The sequence below is a fragment of the Penicillium argentinense genome (assembly GCF_028826775.1).
Source record: "Penicillium argentinense strain IBT 30761 chromosome Unknown utg000001l_segment0_segment0, whole genome shotgun sequence".
NCBI classification, from domain to species: Eukaryota; Fungi; Ascomycota; class Eurotiomycetes; order Eurotiales; family Aspergillaceae; genus Penicillium; species Penicillium argentinense.
The window spans coordinates 1,965,879-1,985,668 of NW_026622660.1; the positions used below are offsets into that span (position 1 = coordinate 1,965,879).

Sequence of the window (19,790 nt, forward strand, 5' to 3'; positions counted from 1 at the left end):
ATAGGCAGGTGAAGGGAGTAAGTCGATGAGGTGAAGGTTCGTGTCGTTTCTGCATACGTCTCTTTCTCGATTCCAGAGATGAATCTATGCAATGCAAAAGAGACTTGCTTCTGAGGTGTCCCGGACTGATGTAATCATTCTTCCTGTGTGGGGAATAGATCACATTCATGTGGGGGTGGAGGGGGGAAGGAATGGGCGGCCGGGTCACGATAACTTCCGGGCTTTGCCCAACCATGTCCTCCACCACTTGCATACGCCGATGACGGCGGCACGGCCATCGTCTTTACGCTCTGTTCCGTCCGGGTTACCCATCATCATGGTGAAAATCCAGAAGAAGGCGGCGGTCCAGGCCAGAAGCAGAATGGCGATGCTGAAGAATGGGGAGAGTACGAGGACAGCGATGGACATGCCGATTGAGTATGGTCGGTCAGAGTTGTCCATCACTGAACTCTCGATATCTGCCTCAGATCGGATCCATTGGGTTGAGGATGACCGATCTGATATTGGAGGCCGCATGTGCACGAGACGCTCGTGGATGTGTAAGACGGGCGAGAGGAGATCGCAGATTTGAGATGGGAAAGAGGTGGTGCGGAAATAGGATGATACTGAGCAGAGGCGAAGAGGTGATGTTAGGACGGCGAAGAGGAGTGCACAGCAGGTATAAATAGAGGCTCCAAAGGAGTATATTGGGACAGGAACAGATAGTCGGAACTAGAGGGGTGGGATATGAGTATATAATGTATAAGAGTAAACTGTACAAGAGACATACCAGCATGAGCAGCGCATCCTGACTGTCATTGGCCAGATGATCGTCCGGGACAGTGCGCTTGTGGTTGCGCGAAGAGCTCGAGTGCTCGCCCGACATCAATGAGGGTTGGTCTGCCCAGCTGCCGCGACTGCGTTCCTCCTTGTGACCGGCGCCGCTCGACAGCACGACTCGGGTCACGGCCGGATCGTCGTCCGTTCGAGACCCCCGCCGCGAGGGCTCCGGGGAGTATGCGTGGGATCCCCGCCGGCTGGAGGAGCGGGGACTCGTGTCGTATGTCGTCCACTCCGAGGAGGGGCGGACAGGCGCTGTGCCTGTATTCTTGTGCTCGGACTGTTCTGGCGATCGACTTGGACGAGAAACACGGGTCGAATTGGTTGTCATGCCGAGGGGGGTCCTGACCCTGGCGGTAGGCAGGACTATATGACATCTCCGGAGGCCGCATGGCGAGCCCAAGCGCGGTTGAAGAGCAACTCGAGTAGCCGAAGGTCGTACAAGGCGCACAGAGGGCGACTTATGGACTATAGGGCTCACGGCGCATGATTTCCCTGGCCAAGGGCTCCGAGGGCATCAGGGGGGAGGGAAGGTACGGGGACAAGGCTGGAGGGGCGGAAAACGAGGCCACTTTTCCCACCTTCGAAACGGTGAGGGAAAGAGCCCGGGCGGAGACGCAGTCTTATAAGACGGAGACACGGCGGAAGGGCCAGGGAAAGCCATGGCAGCGGAGGAGGATACCAGCTGTTTGCAGGCTTTCTTGCCAAGGCGCCCAGGTGCCGAGCCCTTGGCATCTTTTTCGAGGTTCGACGCTGTCTACGGACGCCGCGCGAAGTGGGAAACCCGAAGCCATTTCCTCCCAGATGGGCACTCGCAGCGGCATTCATCGCGCCGTCCGCTTTGATGGACCTCCAACTGTGGTGAAGGTAGGTTGGACAAGGCCTGTCCGACGCTGCGGTTTACGATGATTTACCAATTGCCAAGCTGCCAAGGCGCATCATGGATGACGACTGCCCTAACGCGGCGATGATTGGCCCAGTTTCGGCCAGTGGGTCCGCTTGGCATCCGGTATTGTTATGACGCACGTGATTTGTGCAGATTTTAGTGTCTAGTTTAGGCAGGCTGCTACCTAGACGATGCAAAATGGAGACGCCATGAAGAGGAAAATCGAGCTAAAAGATATCATCTTCAACTCTCGTAGGCGTTTGCCAGAGTTTCTCCCGCAAGGTATGAACCTTCCTTGTGCCGGTGAGAACCTCGGTGTACCCGTGCCGAGCCTGCCCAGGCGCCGAGATATTGGCAACAATTTTTGAGCAAAAGAGAGGGGTGAGGGCTGGGTAAAAAAAGTTGTCATATCTGGTGCACGTTTCTGTGTGCGTCCAATATTTATTAGGTAACTTCCTGAATGGCTTGCACTTGGTTTCCCGGGCACACAGCTTCATGCTGCACATCCCCTGGGGGGATCGCCAGGCCGCACGCCAGTACCTACCCAGCCGGGCATGTACGACCAATACACCAGTCGGATACGGTGTATTGACAAGCGTCGAAGAGTCTCTCTACTTTGCCTCCGACGAGGCCCTGACAGGCTGTCGTCTTGGCCCTCGCGTTCTCATTCCGCCAGGTCGGATGACTCCCGACCAGGACGAATGGGCGGCTCTGAAGGCAGCCGCCGATGCTCGTCTTTGTCTTGTCGAGAGCGCTCATCTCTTGGCGGTCCACGACGCGCTGGTCTCGGCAGCTCCATGTTGCAGCACTCTCGTGAGGCGCGCTTGGCTGGGCGGTCGGGTCAGGAGGGGGGTTGCGTGGCCCGGCCTGGGCTTTGCGGTGCTCTGGGGCCGCGCTTCTTGGACCCTGAAAAGCAGACCCTGAACTTGAAACTGCCCACTGGCAGTTCTCACTCGACTCAGGACAGGGCAGGTTCGAAAAGAAACCCCCGGGCGGCCCACTTAGATTGCAGGAGGGACGATCTCACACTGATATTCATTGTCACTTTGAGGCGTTTGTTGACCCCCAAAAGCACTACATATGATCATCCCCAGCCGATCGCTGAGTTGTCATCACGCCAAAATAAGCTGGATGGCTGTCGATCCATCACATCTTCCCAGATTAATTCCCGTGGTCGTGCATATCGTTCCGCCATGGCTGCACATCTTCCTCACGCCTGTGCTGGAGGTGGGTGAGGGACATTGGGTCGTGCGCAAAGATAGCATGTAAGTCTTCATATGTCGAGATGGGAATGTCCGTGTCGAGCGCGGGATGGTCCGCGCTGCCAATCGGATGGCCACAGATCCGCTTTTGCAAGTTTCATTGTGGAGGCTCGCACTGGCCACGGCAGGAAATCTCGAGATCATTCCTGGAGTTGAAGTGCCTGTCTTTCTCCGTGTGGACTGGGGGCCGCTTCTCCGAAACCGATACCTTCACAATATCGATCCACCTACCATAATACATAATGTAGTACTATAGTGATGGAATTTTGGTCATTTTCCCAAATGACAGCTATGGGAAAATCCCCCTAAACATCGTCTCTCCATACAGTACCCTCAAGGTAGAGTACTTCTACGCTTTCACAATGTGCTTACGCCCCGGAATAGTCCCAGGAATACCTCCAGGGGTTAATGAATGCTGTCCTCACCGATGTAATTCAAGTTGCCATCAGCACAGCCCTCTCTTTGTTTGCAAAAAGCGTACCTTCACCTTTATGAAGGTACTTCTCGACGACTCTCAAAGAGTAACTTGACGTAGGTGCATGCTTTGCAGAATCAACGTCTTCAAGTTTGAAGATAAGCAGGTAGAATCCAGAGTCGATCAAAACACAACCTTCTCGCACGCCCCACCCAAACAACTCAATAGCAATGAAACTTTCATAGTGTTGCATGGACGTAAGAAACTCCCGGAATCAATAGCCCTGCCGCATCCATGCAGCGGCCATCCCAAATATGATCTGGGGGCGACCCATCAGGCCGATCCGCTGCGTGCTGCAAGGGAGGGATCTCCTGTAGGGCGCCGAGAACCGAGCACACATGAGAGCACCGGGGCGGGTTCCCCCCTGCTTCCTGTCAGACATTCCTAATGTACGGCAGTGTGCGTTTGTGGAGACACTCTCAGAGCCTTGGACTAGGGCTGACTAGCGGTGCTGGTGTCGTGTGGGAGCTGCGGTTACTCAGGAAAAAGCAACATGGCGTCAATCTCGGGAAGGCGCATTGCCGGTCTGAGGAGCAGACTGTGTCGATCTTTGGATCTTGAGTAGGTTGGGACTATTCGCAACTGTACCCTGCGTCGACATGATTCAGTGCATGCTTATCTCAGCCTTGAAGGGCGGATGAGGGGACATCATGAGGGTGTGATGCCCGTTCTTTCTGCCGCGCCGCGCCGCCAAAAATTTGGGATACGATCCTGACAGCCACGATATCATTCCTGATATGGGCGAATTGCCACTGGGCGAGTTAAAGCACTCACACTGCATTTTCCTATTGGGTGGTATTTCAAAGAATGCGACCTGTCTACTCACCGACAAGTTTATCTCATATCGCCCGCCATTTTGCCGTCGGGAGGAACCCTCAGCCGCAACAAATCCCGAATATATATATATCCAGTGATAGTTACCCGGCACTACTTGATTAGACGAAGCCACACGTTAGTGTGTTTTTAGGAGACAAGAACGAGGCCAATGGATATCACAGATGATGCCAACACTAAGCACTAGGCAAAAATAGCCACCTCCAGCCGTTCGCATAGTCCCGAGGCAATGTTGCGCATAGGCGAACCAAACCTGCGAATGCCAAAGAACGAGGCACCGCGCCAGCATCGCTGCCCAGCTGAGACACGAAAATGATATTATTTTTATTTTTTTATTTTTATTTTTATTTTTCGCTGGCCCCGCCCGGCTGCAGAGGAATGAAGCAAAGAGAGACAAGCATTGCCAGCTGTGGGCAAGCAGCAAGGGCCACAGCCATCGCATTGCCTGTTGCTGTGACACTCCATTAAACCGCATCTCCCGAGTCCTCGCTCCGACCTCGTTTGTGGCTGCAGCGTGTCCGCCGCCACTGGCTGATCGCGAGTCTGTGTCGAGAGCGATTGTAAAGTCGCCCAGTCAGGCTAGCCAGGTGCTTTTTATCTGCCATGTCGCTGGGGCACAGGAAGGGGCTGGGGTTGTGGTGGTGATCTGGGGTAATCCATGGCGGAGCTTCGTCCCCTCCGGTCTTCTGCCCGGTCGCAGATTGGTGTTGCCGAGCAATTCTAGTTGGATCTGAGGGTGCATGGTCTCGATCTGGATTTCGCATGGCGGTACCTGAGATTGGTTATTCGGTCCCCGGCCTTTTTTTTTTTTTTTTTTTCTCCCCGGTCGCGTTGGTTGGGCTGTCGATCGCGTGGAGGGCCGCATTCGGTGATTTATCTGATAGCCAAGGTGGAGGAACAGGGATCGATTTCTTCCGATTTCTGCCTGTTGATCAAATGTTCACGGTTCGGGATCTTTCCTAGTATATTCCTCTTTGCTCGGTGCGGGTCGTACATTAACAGTCCCGACCAGGCCGGTCTGCAATATCGGTCTTGATCGACCCTGGAAGGTGCAACCATCGAAGGATCGCGACTTGCAAGGCATTTTGATATCTCTATTCATCACATTGTAGAGTAGCTGCCAGATTGTACCTAAACAAATCTACATTTGATGGCTCTTAAGAAACAAGGAACCATGACTCGAGGCTCCGCGCGTGTCCATCCGCCCAGCCCGCGAATGGACCTCAATCGCAAGAGTCTTGCGACAGCTCGAGGGCGAGGGTACTCGGTACGCCTGGGTAGCTCGACCTGGTCTTGAGTTTGACGGGTTGCACGGTGCCACCCCTATTTTCGCAGCATCGTGCAAAGACCCGTTCTCTATCTCCCCCTTTTTCCTCCGTGCGAATAACTACCAGTTCTACGGCTGGTCGGCCTTTAGGTACTGATTCGGAGCCGGAAAGACTCCACAGTGGGCTCTTTAACTATGCGCGCGGCTGATGTCCTGTCCAGGTGGAGCATAGGGCAGGCACATGTCCCGAGAAATGCCCTGACGCATCGGGGCATGCGATGGGGGATCAGATCGTTCCCACACAGACCTGGTGGATGGGCAGAACGGCGCCTAACATCATCACATCCGAAAAAAGGTATGATATTAAGATGCATCCTAGGTATATGCACACTAGTGGACATCTCATCGTCTCCGGAAAAAAGGGGGATGTGACGGATTTTTGACTCGTGCCGGCGAGGTTTCAGTCCCATGTCTCCCAAACGCGACACGTTCAAATCCGTTCCCATTCCCAGCGGCTGTGTAACCCAGGGCCAGATCTCCGTACGCCAGAACACGACTCGGTTCATGGGGGGTGGGCCGAGGCCATTGGCGGACGGCGATGGGCAGCCTTCCCTGAGGTGTTTCACAACGGGCCTATGGACTGCGACGCAACAGCGGCGGCTCGGCTAGTCAGGTCCCTTTGACAGTGGTTCGATGGGAAGGGGATGAAAGGATGCGTGTCCATTCCTTGTGGAGCCGCCAATCCACAGCAGTTCCTCATGACGCCATGGGGCTGATCAAAGATTTCTGCTGGATGCGGTAGGGGTGTGGGTGGGTAAGAAAACAAGGATCGAGCGACAAGTGGAGGGGGGGGGGAACATGGCACAATCCACCGTGGACGGTTGGATGGGTGGGCTTCGGTGGACTGCTAAAAAAAGGGGGCGCGTGTGCATTGTCACATTTGGGCTCCACCGGCTTTCTGGGTATCAAGATCGTCCTGTGGCGCGGTGTGGCTGAGGAGCCGAAAAAGAAATCCAAAATCCGAAAACGCCCAGTACCGGCAAAAGCATAGAAAAAAAAAAAAAATGAAAATCAGAAAAAAAGAAATAAGAAAATTGAATTCTGGACTGTGGAGGGGGACTAGGCCCGAGGGGGTTAAGCGACTGGGGGAAACAATGACGGAAGGGGCGAAATGCGCTAGCGGCTGGAGGCCATCGCGGAATGCAAGTCAGGGAACAGGAACCCTGCAGCGGAGAATTGTAGAGTCAAAGAGAAGGGCTCGGGGGGAAATTTGAGAAACAAAATAAGACGAAAATAACTTGAGACAAACTAATACCATCCAGAGGATCAATCAAAAAAGCGGAAGTGTCGCAGGTGATGGACAACACACAACGAGGGGACTATCGGCAGATGGGGAACTGCAAGGCAATGCATAGATCCTCCTTTTTGCCTAGGGTCACTCGACAGCTGCGGGCTGCACGATTCCGAGTTTGGGGCCGGAAGAATTGGGGGCCTACCAGAAAGTAACTCCAGAACCGACAGGGATCTGGCCGCACGGTCCAACATGCCGGGTCTTAGCTTAGGCCCTTGGCCGGAGTAGGCTAAAGTCGGAGTGGCACGGAGAACAGAGTCGCACTAACGTACCTTAGCACCAGCGACCACGGGGGAGCCCACCCCGAGGACCCACCCGGGCGCCACTCGGCCCAACCGGGGGTTCGTAATGATCGTGAAGATTCCTGGGGAATGCCGCCACCGCGCAAAATCCTCAGGGGAGCCAGAAGGCACGGCGCGCGTGGATTCCGGACAGCAGCACGGCCTCATACCGACCATCGGCCCAGGTGTGTTCGTTTGGCGTGCCGTGGCCACGGTCATCACCCCGTATCCACACCGTTAAGCCCCAAAATAACCGCCTCCAGATCGGCCCCACCGCGCTAGTCCGCTCCTGGCCGTCAGCTTTTTCTGCGCGGTGGTGACGGCTGCTGAGCTGCGCAACCACTAGTGCCGCTTGGCAAATTTCACACCTTTCCTGCCAGCCCCTCGACTCTCTTCCCTCCTTCCTTTGGGCTTCATCTTCATCGTCTTCCGTGATATCCCCTCTCTCTTCTCTTCCCCTTTTCGGACGCGGTTGCTTTTCCACCGACCGCTCATTTCTCCTTTCTCTTTCTTCCCCCTCTTCTTCCTCTTTGCCCGTGGAAAGCTTTCTCCAGCTTTTCTCCACGCGCGCTCCTTTCCCGCCCACCCCCTCCGATTCCATCACCGGGTGAGGCCTCACATCCACTCACCCGTCCCCGATCGACCTTTCTTCATCAGGGGCGATCGGGTGTGACAAAATCGCAATACCTCTCCCTTCGCCTTTTACCTTGCGACTTTCAAATTATCTCCCTTCTGTCGGCGCCGCCAATTCGCGCTTCATCTCGTCACCGCCGGACCCGGGACATTGCATCATCGTGTCGCAAGCTCGATTCAACTCTGAATCGCAACAACAAGAAGGTGCCTTGAGGAACCGTGTTTTTCCACCATGTCTCACACCCAACCATCACCCACCGCGGGCGTTGCTCCCCATCACGCCGCTGCTGCGCACATGGCCGCCCATGCGCAGGTGAACGGCCACATGCCCCCCATGCCGGTGCAAGCTCAGAAGAACGCGCCCATGAACACGGCACAGAAGATAGCCCAGCTCAACGAGACTGTCTGGCACTCAATTGGTAACTTGACGGAACTAATGGGAGACCTCGACGGCGCTATGACGGCGTACGAGCAGGCTTTGCGCCATAACCAATGGTCGATTCTCGCCATGAACTCCATCTCGTGTATTCTTCGCACCAAGGAGCAGTTTCCCAAGGCCATTGAGTATCTTCAGAACATTCTGAAGCTGGATCCGACTAGTGGCGAAACCTGGGGTAGTCTCGGACACTGCCACTTGATGATGGATAACCTGCAAGAGGCGTATACCTCCTACCAGCAGGCTCTTTACCACTTGCGAGACCCGAAGGTGAGAGTTTGTTCTTTCCCCCTTCTCCTGGGTCTCCTCGTCGCAACGGAAAAAGCTAACTCAAATTCCCTTAGGAGCCTAAACTCTGGTACGGAATTGGTATCCTCTACGATCGATATGGATCTCTCGACCATGCCGAAGAGGCCTTTTCGCAAGTCATGCGCATGGCTCCCGAATTCGAGAAAGCAAACGAGATTTACTTCCGTCTGGGAATCATATACAAGCAGCAGCAAAAGTTCAACCAGAGTCTAGAGGTATGTGGCGCCCCTTGGATTGCGCATGCGCGCGAAGTATCAATTACTGACTCGCGGTCCAGTGCTTCAAATACATTGTCAACGACCCGCCTAGACCTCTCACCGAGGAAGATATCTGGTTCCAGATCGGCCACGTCCACGAGCAGCAGAAGGATGTAAGTTGGTTGTCCTTCGACTTGAATGTGGAGGGAAAAATACTGACTTGTTTCGTTTCTAGTTCGACGCTGCTCAGAACGCTTACCGCCGGGTCCTGGAGCGTGACCCGAACCACGCCAAGGTTCTCCAACAACTGGGATGGCTCTACCACCAGCAGAGCGGTAGCTTCTCAAGCCAGGAGAAGGCAATTGAGTTCCTCGAGAAGTCGGTCAGCGCCGATAACAACGACGCCCAGAGTTGGTACCTTCTCGGTCGATGCTACATGTCGCAGGCCAAGTACCCCAAGGCCTATGAAGCATACCAGCAAGCCGTCTACCGTGACGGACGTAACCCTACTTTCTGGTGCTCGATCGGTGTCCTCTACTACCAGATCAACCAGTACCGTGATGCGTTGGATGCTTACTCTCGTGCCATCCGCTTGAACCCTTACATCTCGGAGGTCTGGTACGACCTGGGTACTCTCTACGAATCTTGCAATAACCAGATCGCCGACGCTCTCGATGCCTACGGACGTGCTGCCGACCTGGACCCGACCAATGTCCACATCAAGGCTCGCCTGCAATTGCTCCAGAGCCAGCTGCAGACTGGCAATGCTCAGCCAGCCAACGCTCCCGCGCCTCAGCCGCAGGATGTTCACCCCCAGGCCTACCAGGCTCCCGGTGTCGGTGCGCCTCCCGCTCCCCAGTGGGGTGCTCCGGCTCCCGTTGGACCTCCCGCCCAAGCGCCTGCGCCTCCCCGACAGATCGCCGACTGGAACCGTGGCATCAACGAGCTGCAGACGCAAGCCCCGGCTCCCCCCCCGGCTAATGGCGTTGACCAGCGTGATGTCGTTCGGGCTCCCGGCGCTCCTCCTCAGGCCAGTCCCCGACAAGAGCCCGGCCGAGGCTTCCCTGATCCTGCTCGCGGTCCGCCGCGCTCACCCAAGATGGGCGCTCCCGCTACCTACCCTCCGACGCACACCCTTCCCCAGCTGGCCACTGCTCCGCCGCCGCCCCCTAGCCATGAGCGGGCGCCTAGCGGTGGATTTGGTTCTGCTGCACGTGCTCCCTTGCCCCCTGCGCCTGCTGGGGCTCCCGCTCCCCCTCCTGGTCCTAACGGTGGCCCTCCTCCCGTGGCTGCTGCTGGACCTCCTCCCTACCACCGACCATTCACTCCCCCAACCGAGATCCGCCCCATTCGGGATGAACGACCCTCTTCTCCCGGTTCGACCTACCCTCACCAGCAGTATCACCATGGCCCGACTGCTCCACCTCCTCCAGGCCCTAACTCAACTGGCATTGCTTCGGGCGCTCCTGCACCCGCCTCCGCTGCGGCCGCTGCCGAGGCAGCAGCCCTTAACCGCGGTGAAGATCGCCCGGCTTCTGCTATGAAGCGTGGCCGTGAGTGGGAGGGCGACGCTGGTCCTGTCAAGAAGCTTGCTAGCGACGAAAATCGGGCCCGCCTGGATGATCAGAACAGCCGCCGCCCCAGTCCGCCTGCGCATCTTCCTTCCCCCAGCGAAATGCAGCGGCGTAACTCTTCCGAGGCTCGCCGGGAGGATGCTCGTCGCGCCAACGAAAATTACCATCCCTCGGAGGCTGCTCACCACCCTCCTACCTTGCCGTCTATCCAGAACATGCCGCCTCACGCTGCTGGTGGACCTAGTTTGCCTCCTATGGCTGAAGCCTCAGCTCCGGCATCTAACGGACCTCCTTCGGGCCCTCCTTCGGCCAACACTCCCGTCAAGGAAGAGCCTCCTCGCCCTGAGGCTCCCGTATCGCACGAACCCCCTGCTCGGAAGATGGACGTCGATGAGGACTACGATGATGATGGTGACGAGGACAAGAAGGCTGTCGCAGCTGCTAAGGGTAGCCCCAGCGGCGAGAATGGTGCGAATGGCGCCAGCAACGGCCGCCCGGGAACTCCCTCGAAGGCTGATCCGTCGGCATAAAAAGTCTGAAGATAAATTATCTCTCGACAATACACATAACATCTATTCTCATTCTCCTCTATGTCCTTTTTAACCCCCTTCAAATCCCTCTCCCATTTTCCACCCTGTGATGTACGGTATGATTGTGTGCTAGTTTACGTTGATCGACTCCAGGCCACCCGAGCACTGGATTGCGATCAGGCTGTATTCGTTCTCTCCGCTGTTACCTTACTGTTATGAATTTCCTCCGTCTATTTCCCTGTGAATCTTTTGATGCTTCGGCATCTTTATTTTGATAGCCAATTCAGCCATTTTCAATTTCGAGCTCCTTCTATGAATCCAGTAGTTTCTTGAGAAAGTCATCATAGTCACCGTTTTCTTGTCCGAGAAACTAGAATAACTATCTGAGGGGAGGGCTCCGCTGCCAACTCGCAACAGTGCTCGTACTCTGAATAAAGTTCATGGGGAAAGTGTGCCCAAGTCCACGTGACCAGACCTGAATCCACCGAGCTCACAAAAACTCTAGTCGCATCACGTGACAGGGCCACACTGGTCGCTTATCCCAAACGGGAAACTCACTCGCTTAGGTCAGCCCACACTCTCGTCAAGCGGTGCAAAATACACCTTCCGGCTTCCTCGATCGTCACTCTCACCACCTCGACGACTAACGACAACACAGGGTCAAGATGTGAGTCGACCCCATACCACAACAATCAAGCGCCTTATTCGAGTCAATTGCTGACATCTCTTCTCTTTCCAGGAGTCACCGGAAGTACGAAGCGCCTCGTCACGGTTCGTGATCCCAACATTCTTCTCGCATCCAAAAATTCGACATCACCAGTGTGCGGTTTTACTGATTCTTTATTCAACAGGCTCCCTGGCCTACCTCCCCGCAAGCGCGCGGCCCGCCACCGTGGTAAGGTCAAGAGGTTAGTATTCTCTCTGGGATAATTATCGAGGATCTCGAAAAATTTTGCGCAGAACGACTTATACTGATATTTCGCCTTTTCGACAGCTTCCCCAAGGATGACCCCAAGAAGCCCGTCCACCTTACTGCCTCCATGGGCTACAAGGCCGGTATGACTACCGTCGTCCGTGACCTTGACCGTCCCGGTGCCAAGATGCACAAGAAGGAGATTGTCGAGGCCGCTACCGTCATCGAGACCCCTCCTCTCGTTGCCGTTGGTGTCGTTGGCTACATCGAGACTCCCCGCGGTCTCCGCTCGCTCACCACCGTCTGGGCTGAGCACCTGAGCGACGAGGTCAAGCGTCGCTTCTACAAGAACTGGTACAAGTCCAAGAAGAAGGCCTTCACCAAGTACGCCAAGCAGCACGCCGACAACTCCGGTGCCGGCGTCACCCGCGAGCTCGAGCGCATCAAGAAGTACTGCACTGTCGTCCGTGTCCTCGCCCACACCCAGATCCGCCAGACCCCCATCAAGCAGAAGAAGGCCCACCTTATGGAGATCCAGGTCAACGGTGGCTCCATCGCCGACAAGGTCGACTTCTCCCGCAACCTGTTTGAGAAGACCATCGACATCGACTCCATCTTCGAGAAGGATGAGATGATCGACGTCATCGCCGTCACCAAGGGTCACGGTTTCCAGGGTGTCACCTCCCGCTGGGGTACCACCAAGCTTCCCCGCAAGACTCACAAGGGTCTGCGTAAGGTCGCTTGTATTGGTGCTTGGCACCCTAACCACGTCCAGTGGACTGTTGCCCGTGCTGGTCAGATGGGTTACCACCACCGTACCTCCTGCAACCACAAGGTCTTCCGCATCGGCAAGGGCTCCGACGAGGGCAACGCCTCCACCGAGTTCGATATCTCCAAGAAGCAGATCACTCCGTATGTTCAACCTCTTATTCACATATAATGGTTTCGGATTGCTAACATTTCTCCAGTCTTGGTGGCTTCGTTCACTACGGTGAGGTCAAGAACGACTTCATCCTGCTCAAGGGCTCCGTTCCCGGTGTCAAGAAGCGCGTCATGACCCTGCGCAAGACCCTGTACCCCCAGACCAACCGCCGCGCCACCGAGAAGGTCGAGCTTAAGTGGATCGATACCTCCTCCAAGTTCGGTCACGGTGCTTTCCAGACCGCCGAGGAGAAGAAGTCCTTCATGGGTACCCTCAAGAAGGACCTTATCCAGACCGTTTAAGGTTTTTCATTTTTTTGGCTGTCGGAGTGCAACGTATTTTCTTGTTCAATAAAAAAAAGCGGACAATACCTTTTTTAAAACGGTTTCCACATTGTAGTTGAACGTAATATCTCCAATTGCTGAACGAGCATGGTGTAGTTTACGATATTATTATTTCTTTTATATGGTGGGAGCTTGCATGTATGGTCGTTGCCGGCATATTTGGCTAGTAGTGTTGTGGATGACACGACCGCCGGTAGCTTTAAAAACCACTTTATTTGTCCGACGTTTTCCAGCCTCTGGAATCTGGTCTTGCACTATCTTTCTGCAAATTCTTTCGCCCTGCACTTTCCAGCTACGCCTACTATTTTGCCCATTTATGTTCCCCGTTTGAGCCTGAGGCTACACCGAAGGAGTGACAAGATGCGGCCGCCGACCAGGATCCATTGCGTCATCTCACTTTTCTCATCGACTGCCCAACCGCTTCAAGGAACACGAGCTCGTCACGCCCGCTCTTCGCTTTCCTCGCTTTCATCTCTGCCATCAAATCGCACTTTCCGAACCCTTCCATCTTATCAACGATTTACTGCCGTCACCATCATCCCCACCAGAAGAGAAATACTTAGCCACCAAACCAACACTTGCTCCCCCACCTCTCCATCCCACGTCTCGCCCGTCTTAACGACAACTCTCACCATGGCTTCAGACGACTCCTACATGGCTTTTCTGAACAAGGCCAACGCTGACGTGGATGCCGGTCGCAACGCGCCGGCGCAAGGGACCGACACCGCGCGGACGGAGACCGTGGACGCTACAACCCAGATCCCGAAGCCCCTCCAGTCGGTCGATTACTACTACATTTCCGAAACGGACGAGCCGTTTGAGCCCGTTGCGCTGATCTGGAATGACGCGAAGCAGGGCATTTGGCCCAGCCCAGGTACGGCTTTACTTGCACCCTACATTTCTCTGCGCTTTCCTAGCCCCCGAGGGGTGAAACACCCTACGAGGGTAGTTGACGTCCCTTGATGGCGTGCGCTTGCACTTGTTTCCAGCTATGGATTTACTGACCTTGTACCTTCGGTATCTAGACCAACTGTCTAGCCTCATCTCGCCGAACACAGACCTTTCGCAGGCCATCTCGACCCTCTCCCCGTCGTCATTTGACCCCAAGAACCAATATTCCTCGGTGCTGCATGCCGTGCGCTCCGCAGCCGTTGAGCGTGATGAGAATGCCGACCAGTCTGCCGTGGAAGTGAAAGTGTACAGAGTGGAGCTGAGCGGCACGAAGATCGAGTATTGGTTGCTCGCCTTGGATGTCCCGGGGGCCGTATTGTCGGACTGCGGGCCAAGTCGGTCGAGACCTAGGTTTGACAACATAAGCATTTGAGGGTTGGATGGAAGAACTATTGCTTCAAGTGTTATTTACAGCGCCGCTGACCTGGATCGACAATGATACCTGAATTATCTCCAATTGCGTGTTCTATTACATAGGAAACCCGGAGTTCCTGGCCAAAGAAGCCCGCGTGGCATACGGCATACTCTAAAATTGTCTCGCTGGCTCGAGCAGGAATGCACAGCCAGACGAGTGAACGAATGATTAGTTGAGGACAGCCTGACAGCTTCTTGTTTGGGCACCCTGACATTCTTGGCTGGAAATGGCTTGAAGAGTCGACGCGTGTTCGGGAATGGCCGTCTTTCTTTTTGGACTAGTACATACACGAAGTCTTGCAGACGACTAAGTGCATACGAGATGCGAATCGAGAAAGTATCGCGAGTTTTATTGAGAATGGTTAAATGTATTCATTTGTGTATAGATCGGGATGGGTGAGGGTGGAGGTGTCTGAGTTGACCCTCGGCCGCCCAAGGGCTGTCTCCCCGCGGCAGCTCGCCCTTAATCACTCACCCGCCATCACCAGCGCTGGACATCAGGACACGCCAACAAACGCGGCTGCCATTGGCCGGAAGGGATTCACCGGGCTTAATATGCTGATCTCGAGATTCTTGGCTAGCATTCATGCCGGCCCATTCCTCGCTGCCATGGGGAGGGCAACGGGAATGTTCTCTCCCTACCGGGCCCTGCAGGCAAGAGGCTTCAAGCGGTGCAGATGCAAAATCAACACACAGTATCCCGACCGTCAATTGAGCTAAGGGTGTTTATGAGAATATGCAAAAAGAATCCACGATTTGATTCATCTGTTGAATTGTTACATCGGAGAGTATACAGCAATACAATTGCAGAGAGGTCCTGGTGGTCAGCGAGGTATACACATACCACAATTGCCCCCTTCGACCCTCTGTCATTCCGCTCCCCTCGTGCACCCAAACAACGATCCCTCGAAGCCAATCTAGGCTCTTCTTTTCTTTCCCGGGCTTCGTTTCCTTCTCTTCCACCTGTGCTTTTACGCCTGTTCAGCTGCCTCGCCTAGGGACATTGGATGTTATCCAAGTGGTCCTGTCCACTCCTTCGGATCTAGAGCACTCAGCGACAGTGCCTCAATCGGAGATCGGAAGAAATTAGACACCAGGAACAAGGAAGGGAAGACTCTTGACCGATTCGAGATATCGACAATTAGAACTTGGATGACAGGGATCTCTCGACGTGGATTGACGGGAACTGAATAGTGCTGGGGCCGAAGACTGACGAGAGTATCGGTCTCTTCGCTTCGACCTTCGAACGAGCTGTCTGGATCAGATGTCGGACCAGGGCTCCATCCCCCGAGACTCGAAATGCCTCACATTCGACTCAACTCGGGTCGCCAGGATCCTTTCATCGAGACAAATGAGGGCTATGTACCAATCGATACGCGTCCGGAATCGCAGGCGGATTCCCGTGTTGACTCGCGGGCAGATTCCAGAGCGGAATCCCGAGCTGAATCACGAATGTCATCACGTCCGGGATCCCGTCTCGAATCACGATCAAATTCCCGGGCTACCGCTCGTCCCTTGACACCGGCTGGACCTGAGGTGCCTGCTTCGCTTGGGGTTGGTGTTCATGGGATGTCACCGTATGGCACGTCCTTTGCACCAGAATCAGCAGAGTTTTTGTTGCCTCCGAAGCTGCGGCCTACTCCTCGTGATGATGGCGATCGATCTGGCTCACCGGACCGCTGGTCCCAGGCACGGTCGAGTGTGAGCTCGATGAGTCGGGAGAGTCGTTTCCACATGGACCCCTTTGAAGATTCGCGGGCACCTTCGTCTCGTGCCGGGAGTGATGAATATGATGTGAACACCCAGACCGTCTCTGAGAAGTTCAACATCATGCCTACAGATGGTCTTCTTCTTTCCCTGAAGACGTGGAGAAAGACGACTATCTGCACAATCCGGACCCGGCCGACAAAGAACGTGACTGCGATATATGCAATCGACGTGGTGTGTTAAATGTGGGCGGATTAGCTGCGTTGACACTGGGTATCTTGGTGCTCTTCATTGGATATCCCATCATGTAAGGATTCTTCTCCAATGGCTTGGGAATCATGAGGCTAACAGACAATAGCACATGGGTCGAGGGCTTGCTCCACAAAACGCCTGTCTGCCGTCCGGGCGACAATACCTGTCTCGATGTCGGACCGCGTCCTCTGCTAGGTAATATTCGGAGAGGGTTGATCGATCCTGATACCCCGGCGGACGCGATGTGGAAGAAAAACTCAGATGGCAAGGATTGGAAGCTTGTGGTGAGTTTCTATCTCGGGATCTTCGAAGAGGAAATATAGCTAACATTCGCAAGTTTTCTGATGAGTTCAATATGCCTGGACGCACATTTTACGACGAAGACGACCCCTTCTTCCAAGCGGTAGATCTGTGGTATGGCGTGACAATGGATAAAGAGGTGAGCAAAGTCGAACAGTCTCTTTAACATTGCATTGTCTAATATTTTCCTCAGTGGTACGATCCCGATGCCGTCACTACAAATGAAGGTGTTCTCGAACTCCGATTCGACAATTTCAAAAACCATGATCTCTCCTTCCGCTCGGGCATGATTCAAAGCTGGAACAAACTCTGCTTCAAGGGTGGTCGCCTGGAGGCTAGTCTTTCATTGCCCGGTGACGGACATATCCAAGGTTTCTGGCCTGGTTTCTGGGCAATGGGAAATCTCGCCCGTCCCGGTCATGCTGCTACCACTGACGGCCTGTGGCCGTATAGCTACCATAATGGCTGCGATGCTGGAATCACCCCGAACCAAAGTTCTCCAGACGGTATCAGCTTTCTGCCCGGCATGCGGTTGCCCGGTTGCACTTGCCCTGATTCCGACCACCCTTCTCCTGGCATCGCCCGAAGTGCCCCCGAGATTGATGTGATTGAAGGAAGCACTGAAGCACTGAACGGTGATGGACCCTTTATTGGTAGTGCCTCTCAGAGTCTGCAAACCGCTCCCTTCGATATCTGGTACATGCCAGACTACGGTGAGCATCTTCCCCTTCCACTCCTTCGTTCATCCCAATTAACCTTGACATCAACAGACTATGCTGCCGTCTACGATCCTCGCATCACTCAAATCAACTCCTACCGCGGAGGCATCTACCAACAGGCCATGTCTGGACTCACCAACCTCAATTCCCGCTGGTACAACGGAACCGAGTACCAGATCTTCGCTTTCGAATACACTCCAGGTGCAACAGGAAACGTGACTTGGTTCGTCGGTGACGGCAAAACCTGGACTCTGGACGGCCGTGCCATCGGGCCCAACGGCAACATCGGTCAACGCATGATTCCTCTTGAGCCCATGTCCATCGTCATGAACCTGGGTATGGCGGATAACTTTGCGCCGCAAAACCACTCCATCCGCCAGTATATGCCTGCTTGGCTGCGCATCGACCACATCCGGATCTACCAGGATCCGGATGAGGAGAGCATCACCTGTGACCCGCCTGGTTACGAGACTACGACCTATATTCGTGACCATCCGAAGGCGTATGCCAATCCGAATGTTACCACTTGGTACGTTATTTCTTTCGGAGCTTTGTCCAAACCACCACTAACGCTGAAATTACAGGGAGGACGCCGGGTACCACTGGCCAAAGAACAGCTACATGCATGGTTGTCAATAAGGGTGTATTTGTTCCTGCGTCGTTTTAGCGGCATTTTGTTCTGGCGTTGGGGGTTAGGCATTCCTATCTATTCGATACCTGATATTATATTTTAAACTTTCCCCTTCTCTATTAAGCCTCCCCTCGATCGCGTAACCCCCATTGTTGGAACTGTGTAAATAGTCAAATAACATTCTGATGCGCCTCAACAGATCTTTTTATACTTAGTGTTGCCGTATAGTGTGACCATGTCGCATAGTCTTTTTTACGGACTATACAAGCACTAGCGCGCTGACAGTGAGATGGGAAAACAACACTATTGTATCACCATGCATATACTATTTGCGAGCTAGGAAATAGAGGAACGTCTCTCTCGGGCCAGCAGGAGATATTTGAGAAAGACGCGAGGGTAGTCAAGAAGAGAAGAATTATTTGAATTGCTACTCACGCAAGCGTAAACTCATTTAACTTACACAGCTAATTGGCTGTGGGGCGATTTCCCACTACAGTACCTAGGATAGGTATTTATTGTCATCTAACATCCCAATTTCGCTGCCGAGGCCCAAATGTTCGTGTCTCTATTAAAAATATGCTTATGGGTATACCCATTCGGAAAAATCAAGACCATGTGACGAGATGAGAACTTGGCTTTTGAGCAGGTCCAACTCTTGATTGCCAAATATATCATTAATATCATGAGGCTTGATCACTTTGTTGCCCTCCGGCGGGGCGGATTCTTCCTTGTAATCCGAAACTTCCTGGGATGACACGGAGACCAGTTGCCTTAATGCAATCATAAAGCTCTGAGAAAGACCATACAGCTCGCCTGAGAGACTTGGGAGTGCGTTATTTGCCTTATTGATGTCTTGCATGCAAGTGATTGAGCTCGGCGCGGACGGATTTGCCTTTATATGGATGAGAGGGACAATGAGTGCATGGAAGAGCGCGTACCTAAAAGTTGATTAACAGGTCGTAATATTGCATCACGCGCTCGCCGATCGTGCAGGATCAGGTCGAGCTACAATTTTCAACCGAGGAAGGAAGGAAGGCTGTGGTACAAAGATGGATAACTATGACGAGTGTGTGAGACCAACTAATATTGGCTTCAGTAAATGCATACTCTTGAATCCATGACCCCTCTGAGATACTCTACCACCCAACTAGCACTTGAGATGCTCGAAGAGCCTCAAATAAGTGACAGTGAATGGTTGGCAGCATTCCCCATTTTGTTCGTTCAAATCTATGGGCGTGTCCTTGCGGAGCTACACTCGGTAGTTCATCTCACATAATCAGATCGGTCTCTTCCTGGTCTTTATGCACAGATCGTAGAAGATCAAACAGTTCTTTCCCCTCAGCTGCGCAATTTATAATTCCCTGAACCAGCTCAACAGCCTAAGCCCCGACAAGTCTCTCTAACTAGTCCTTACATTCGATGCACGGCCAGATGCAATACAAGACAAATTCGCGAGAGCCCTCTGTCTCTCGAAAGCATGTGTATCTTCAATATTGTAGCAGTAAGGAACTCCTTTTTGTTAAATTACAGCTGTCTCGCGGTGTCACCAAAAAGGGAGCGGTAAAGATTTTATTGACAGATCAGATCAGCCACAATGTAGAGTTTACGATCTACAATTTCTTTCTCAATATTCGCAACTCGGTTTCCAAAAATCCCGAGGACCGAGATGATGATTAATGTCTCGTATATTGCGTACGTTATATAGCGAATAACGAATCGCAACACCGGTAGACAGTACTCCGGAATTCCTTAGGCATCAGACATGTTTCATGATTCCGACCCA

The 19,790-nt window shown here is 53.8% G+C and overlaps 6 protein-coding genes across 6 annotated transcripts; 4 read left to right on the top strand and 2 right to left on the bottom strand.

The window, feature by feature from the left end:
* Positions 1-204: 204 nt before the first annotated feature.
* Positions 205-1,150, bottom strand: N7532_000672 (uncharacterized protein; the record flags this gene model as incomplete). Its single annotated transcript, XM_056613176.1, has 2 exons — positions 205-711; positions 770-1,150. The coding sequence occupies 2 exons, from the start codon at positions 1,148-1,150 to the stop codon at positions 205-207; spliced, it is 888 nt and encodes a 295-aa protein (XP_056480400.1).
* A 6,137-nt stretch (positions 1,151-7,287) lies between these two features.
* Positions 7,288-7,776, bottom strand: N7532_000673 (uncharacterized protein; the record flags this gene model as incomplete). Its single annotated transcript, XM_056613177.1, has 1 exon — positions 7,288-7,776. The coding sequence occupies one exon, from the start codon at positions 7,774-7,776 to the stop codon at positions 7,288-7,290; it is 489 nt and encodes a 162-aa protein (XP_056480401.1).
* Positions 7,777-8,040: 264 nt separating this feature from the next.
* Positions 8,041-10,854, top strand: cyc8 (putative transcriptional corepressor Cyc8; the record flags this gene model as incomplete). The annotated part of the gene is made up of 4 exons (XM_056613178.1): positions 8,041-8,514; positions 8,589-8,768; positions 8,831-8,923; positions 8,986-10,854. 4 exons carry the CDS (start codon positions 8,041-8,043, stop codon positions 10,852-10,854), a joined length of 2,616 nt encoding a protein of 871 aa, XP_056480402.1.
* Positions 10,855-10,963: 109 nt separating this feature from the next.
* On the top strand, positions 10,964-12,991 carry rpL3 (60S ribosomal uL3 domain-containing protein; the record flags this gene model as incomplete). The annotated part of the gene is made up of 6 exons (XM_056613179.1): positions 10,964-10,970; positions 11,376-11,521; positions 11,594-11,625; positions 11,706-11,762; positions 11,849-12,679; positions 12,736-12,991. 6 exons carry the CDS (start codon positions 10,964-10,966, stop codon positions 12,989-12,991), a joined length of 1,329 nt encoding a protein of 442 aa, XP_056480403.1.
* Positions 12,992-13,666: 675 nt separating this feature from the next.
* On the top strand, positions 13,667-14,357 carry N7532_000676 (uncharacterized protein; the record flags this gene model as incomplete). The annotated part of the gene is made up of 2 exons (XM_056613180.1): positions 13,667-13,907; positions 14,059-14,357. 2 exons carry the CDS (start codon positions 13,667-13,669, stop codon positions 14,355-14,357), a joined length of 540 nt encoding a protein of 179 aa, XP_056480404.1.
* Positions 14,358-15,697: 1,340 nt separating this feature from the next.
* On the top strand, positions 15,698-18,015 carry N7532_000677 (SKN1/KRE6 family beta-glucan synthesis-associated protein; the record flags this gene model as incomplete). Its single annotated transcript, XM_056613181.1, has 6 exons — positions 15,698-16,341; positions 16,464-16,641; positions 16,695-16,796; positions 16,851-17,370; positions 17,428-17,905; positions 17,961-18,015. The coding sequence occupies 6 exons, from the start codon at positions 15,698-15,700 to the stop codon at positions 18,013-18,015; spliced, it is 1,977 nt and encodes a 658-aa protein (XP_056480405.1).
* Positions 18,016-19,790: the final 1,775 nt, after the last annotated feature.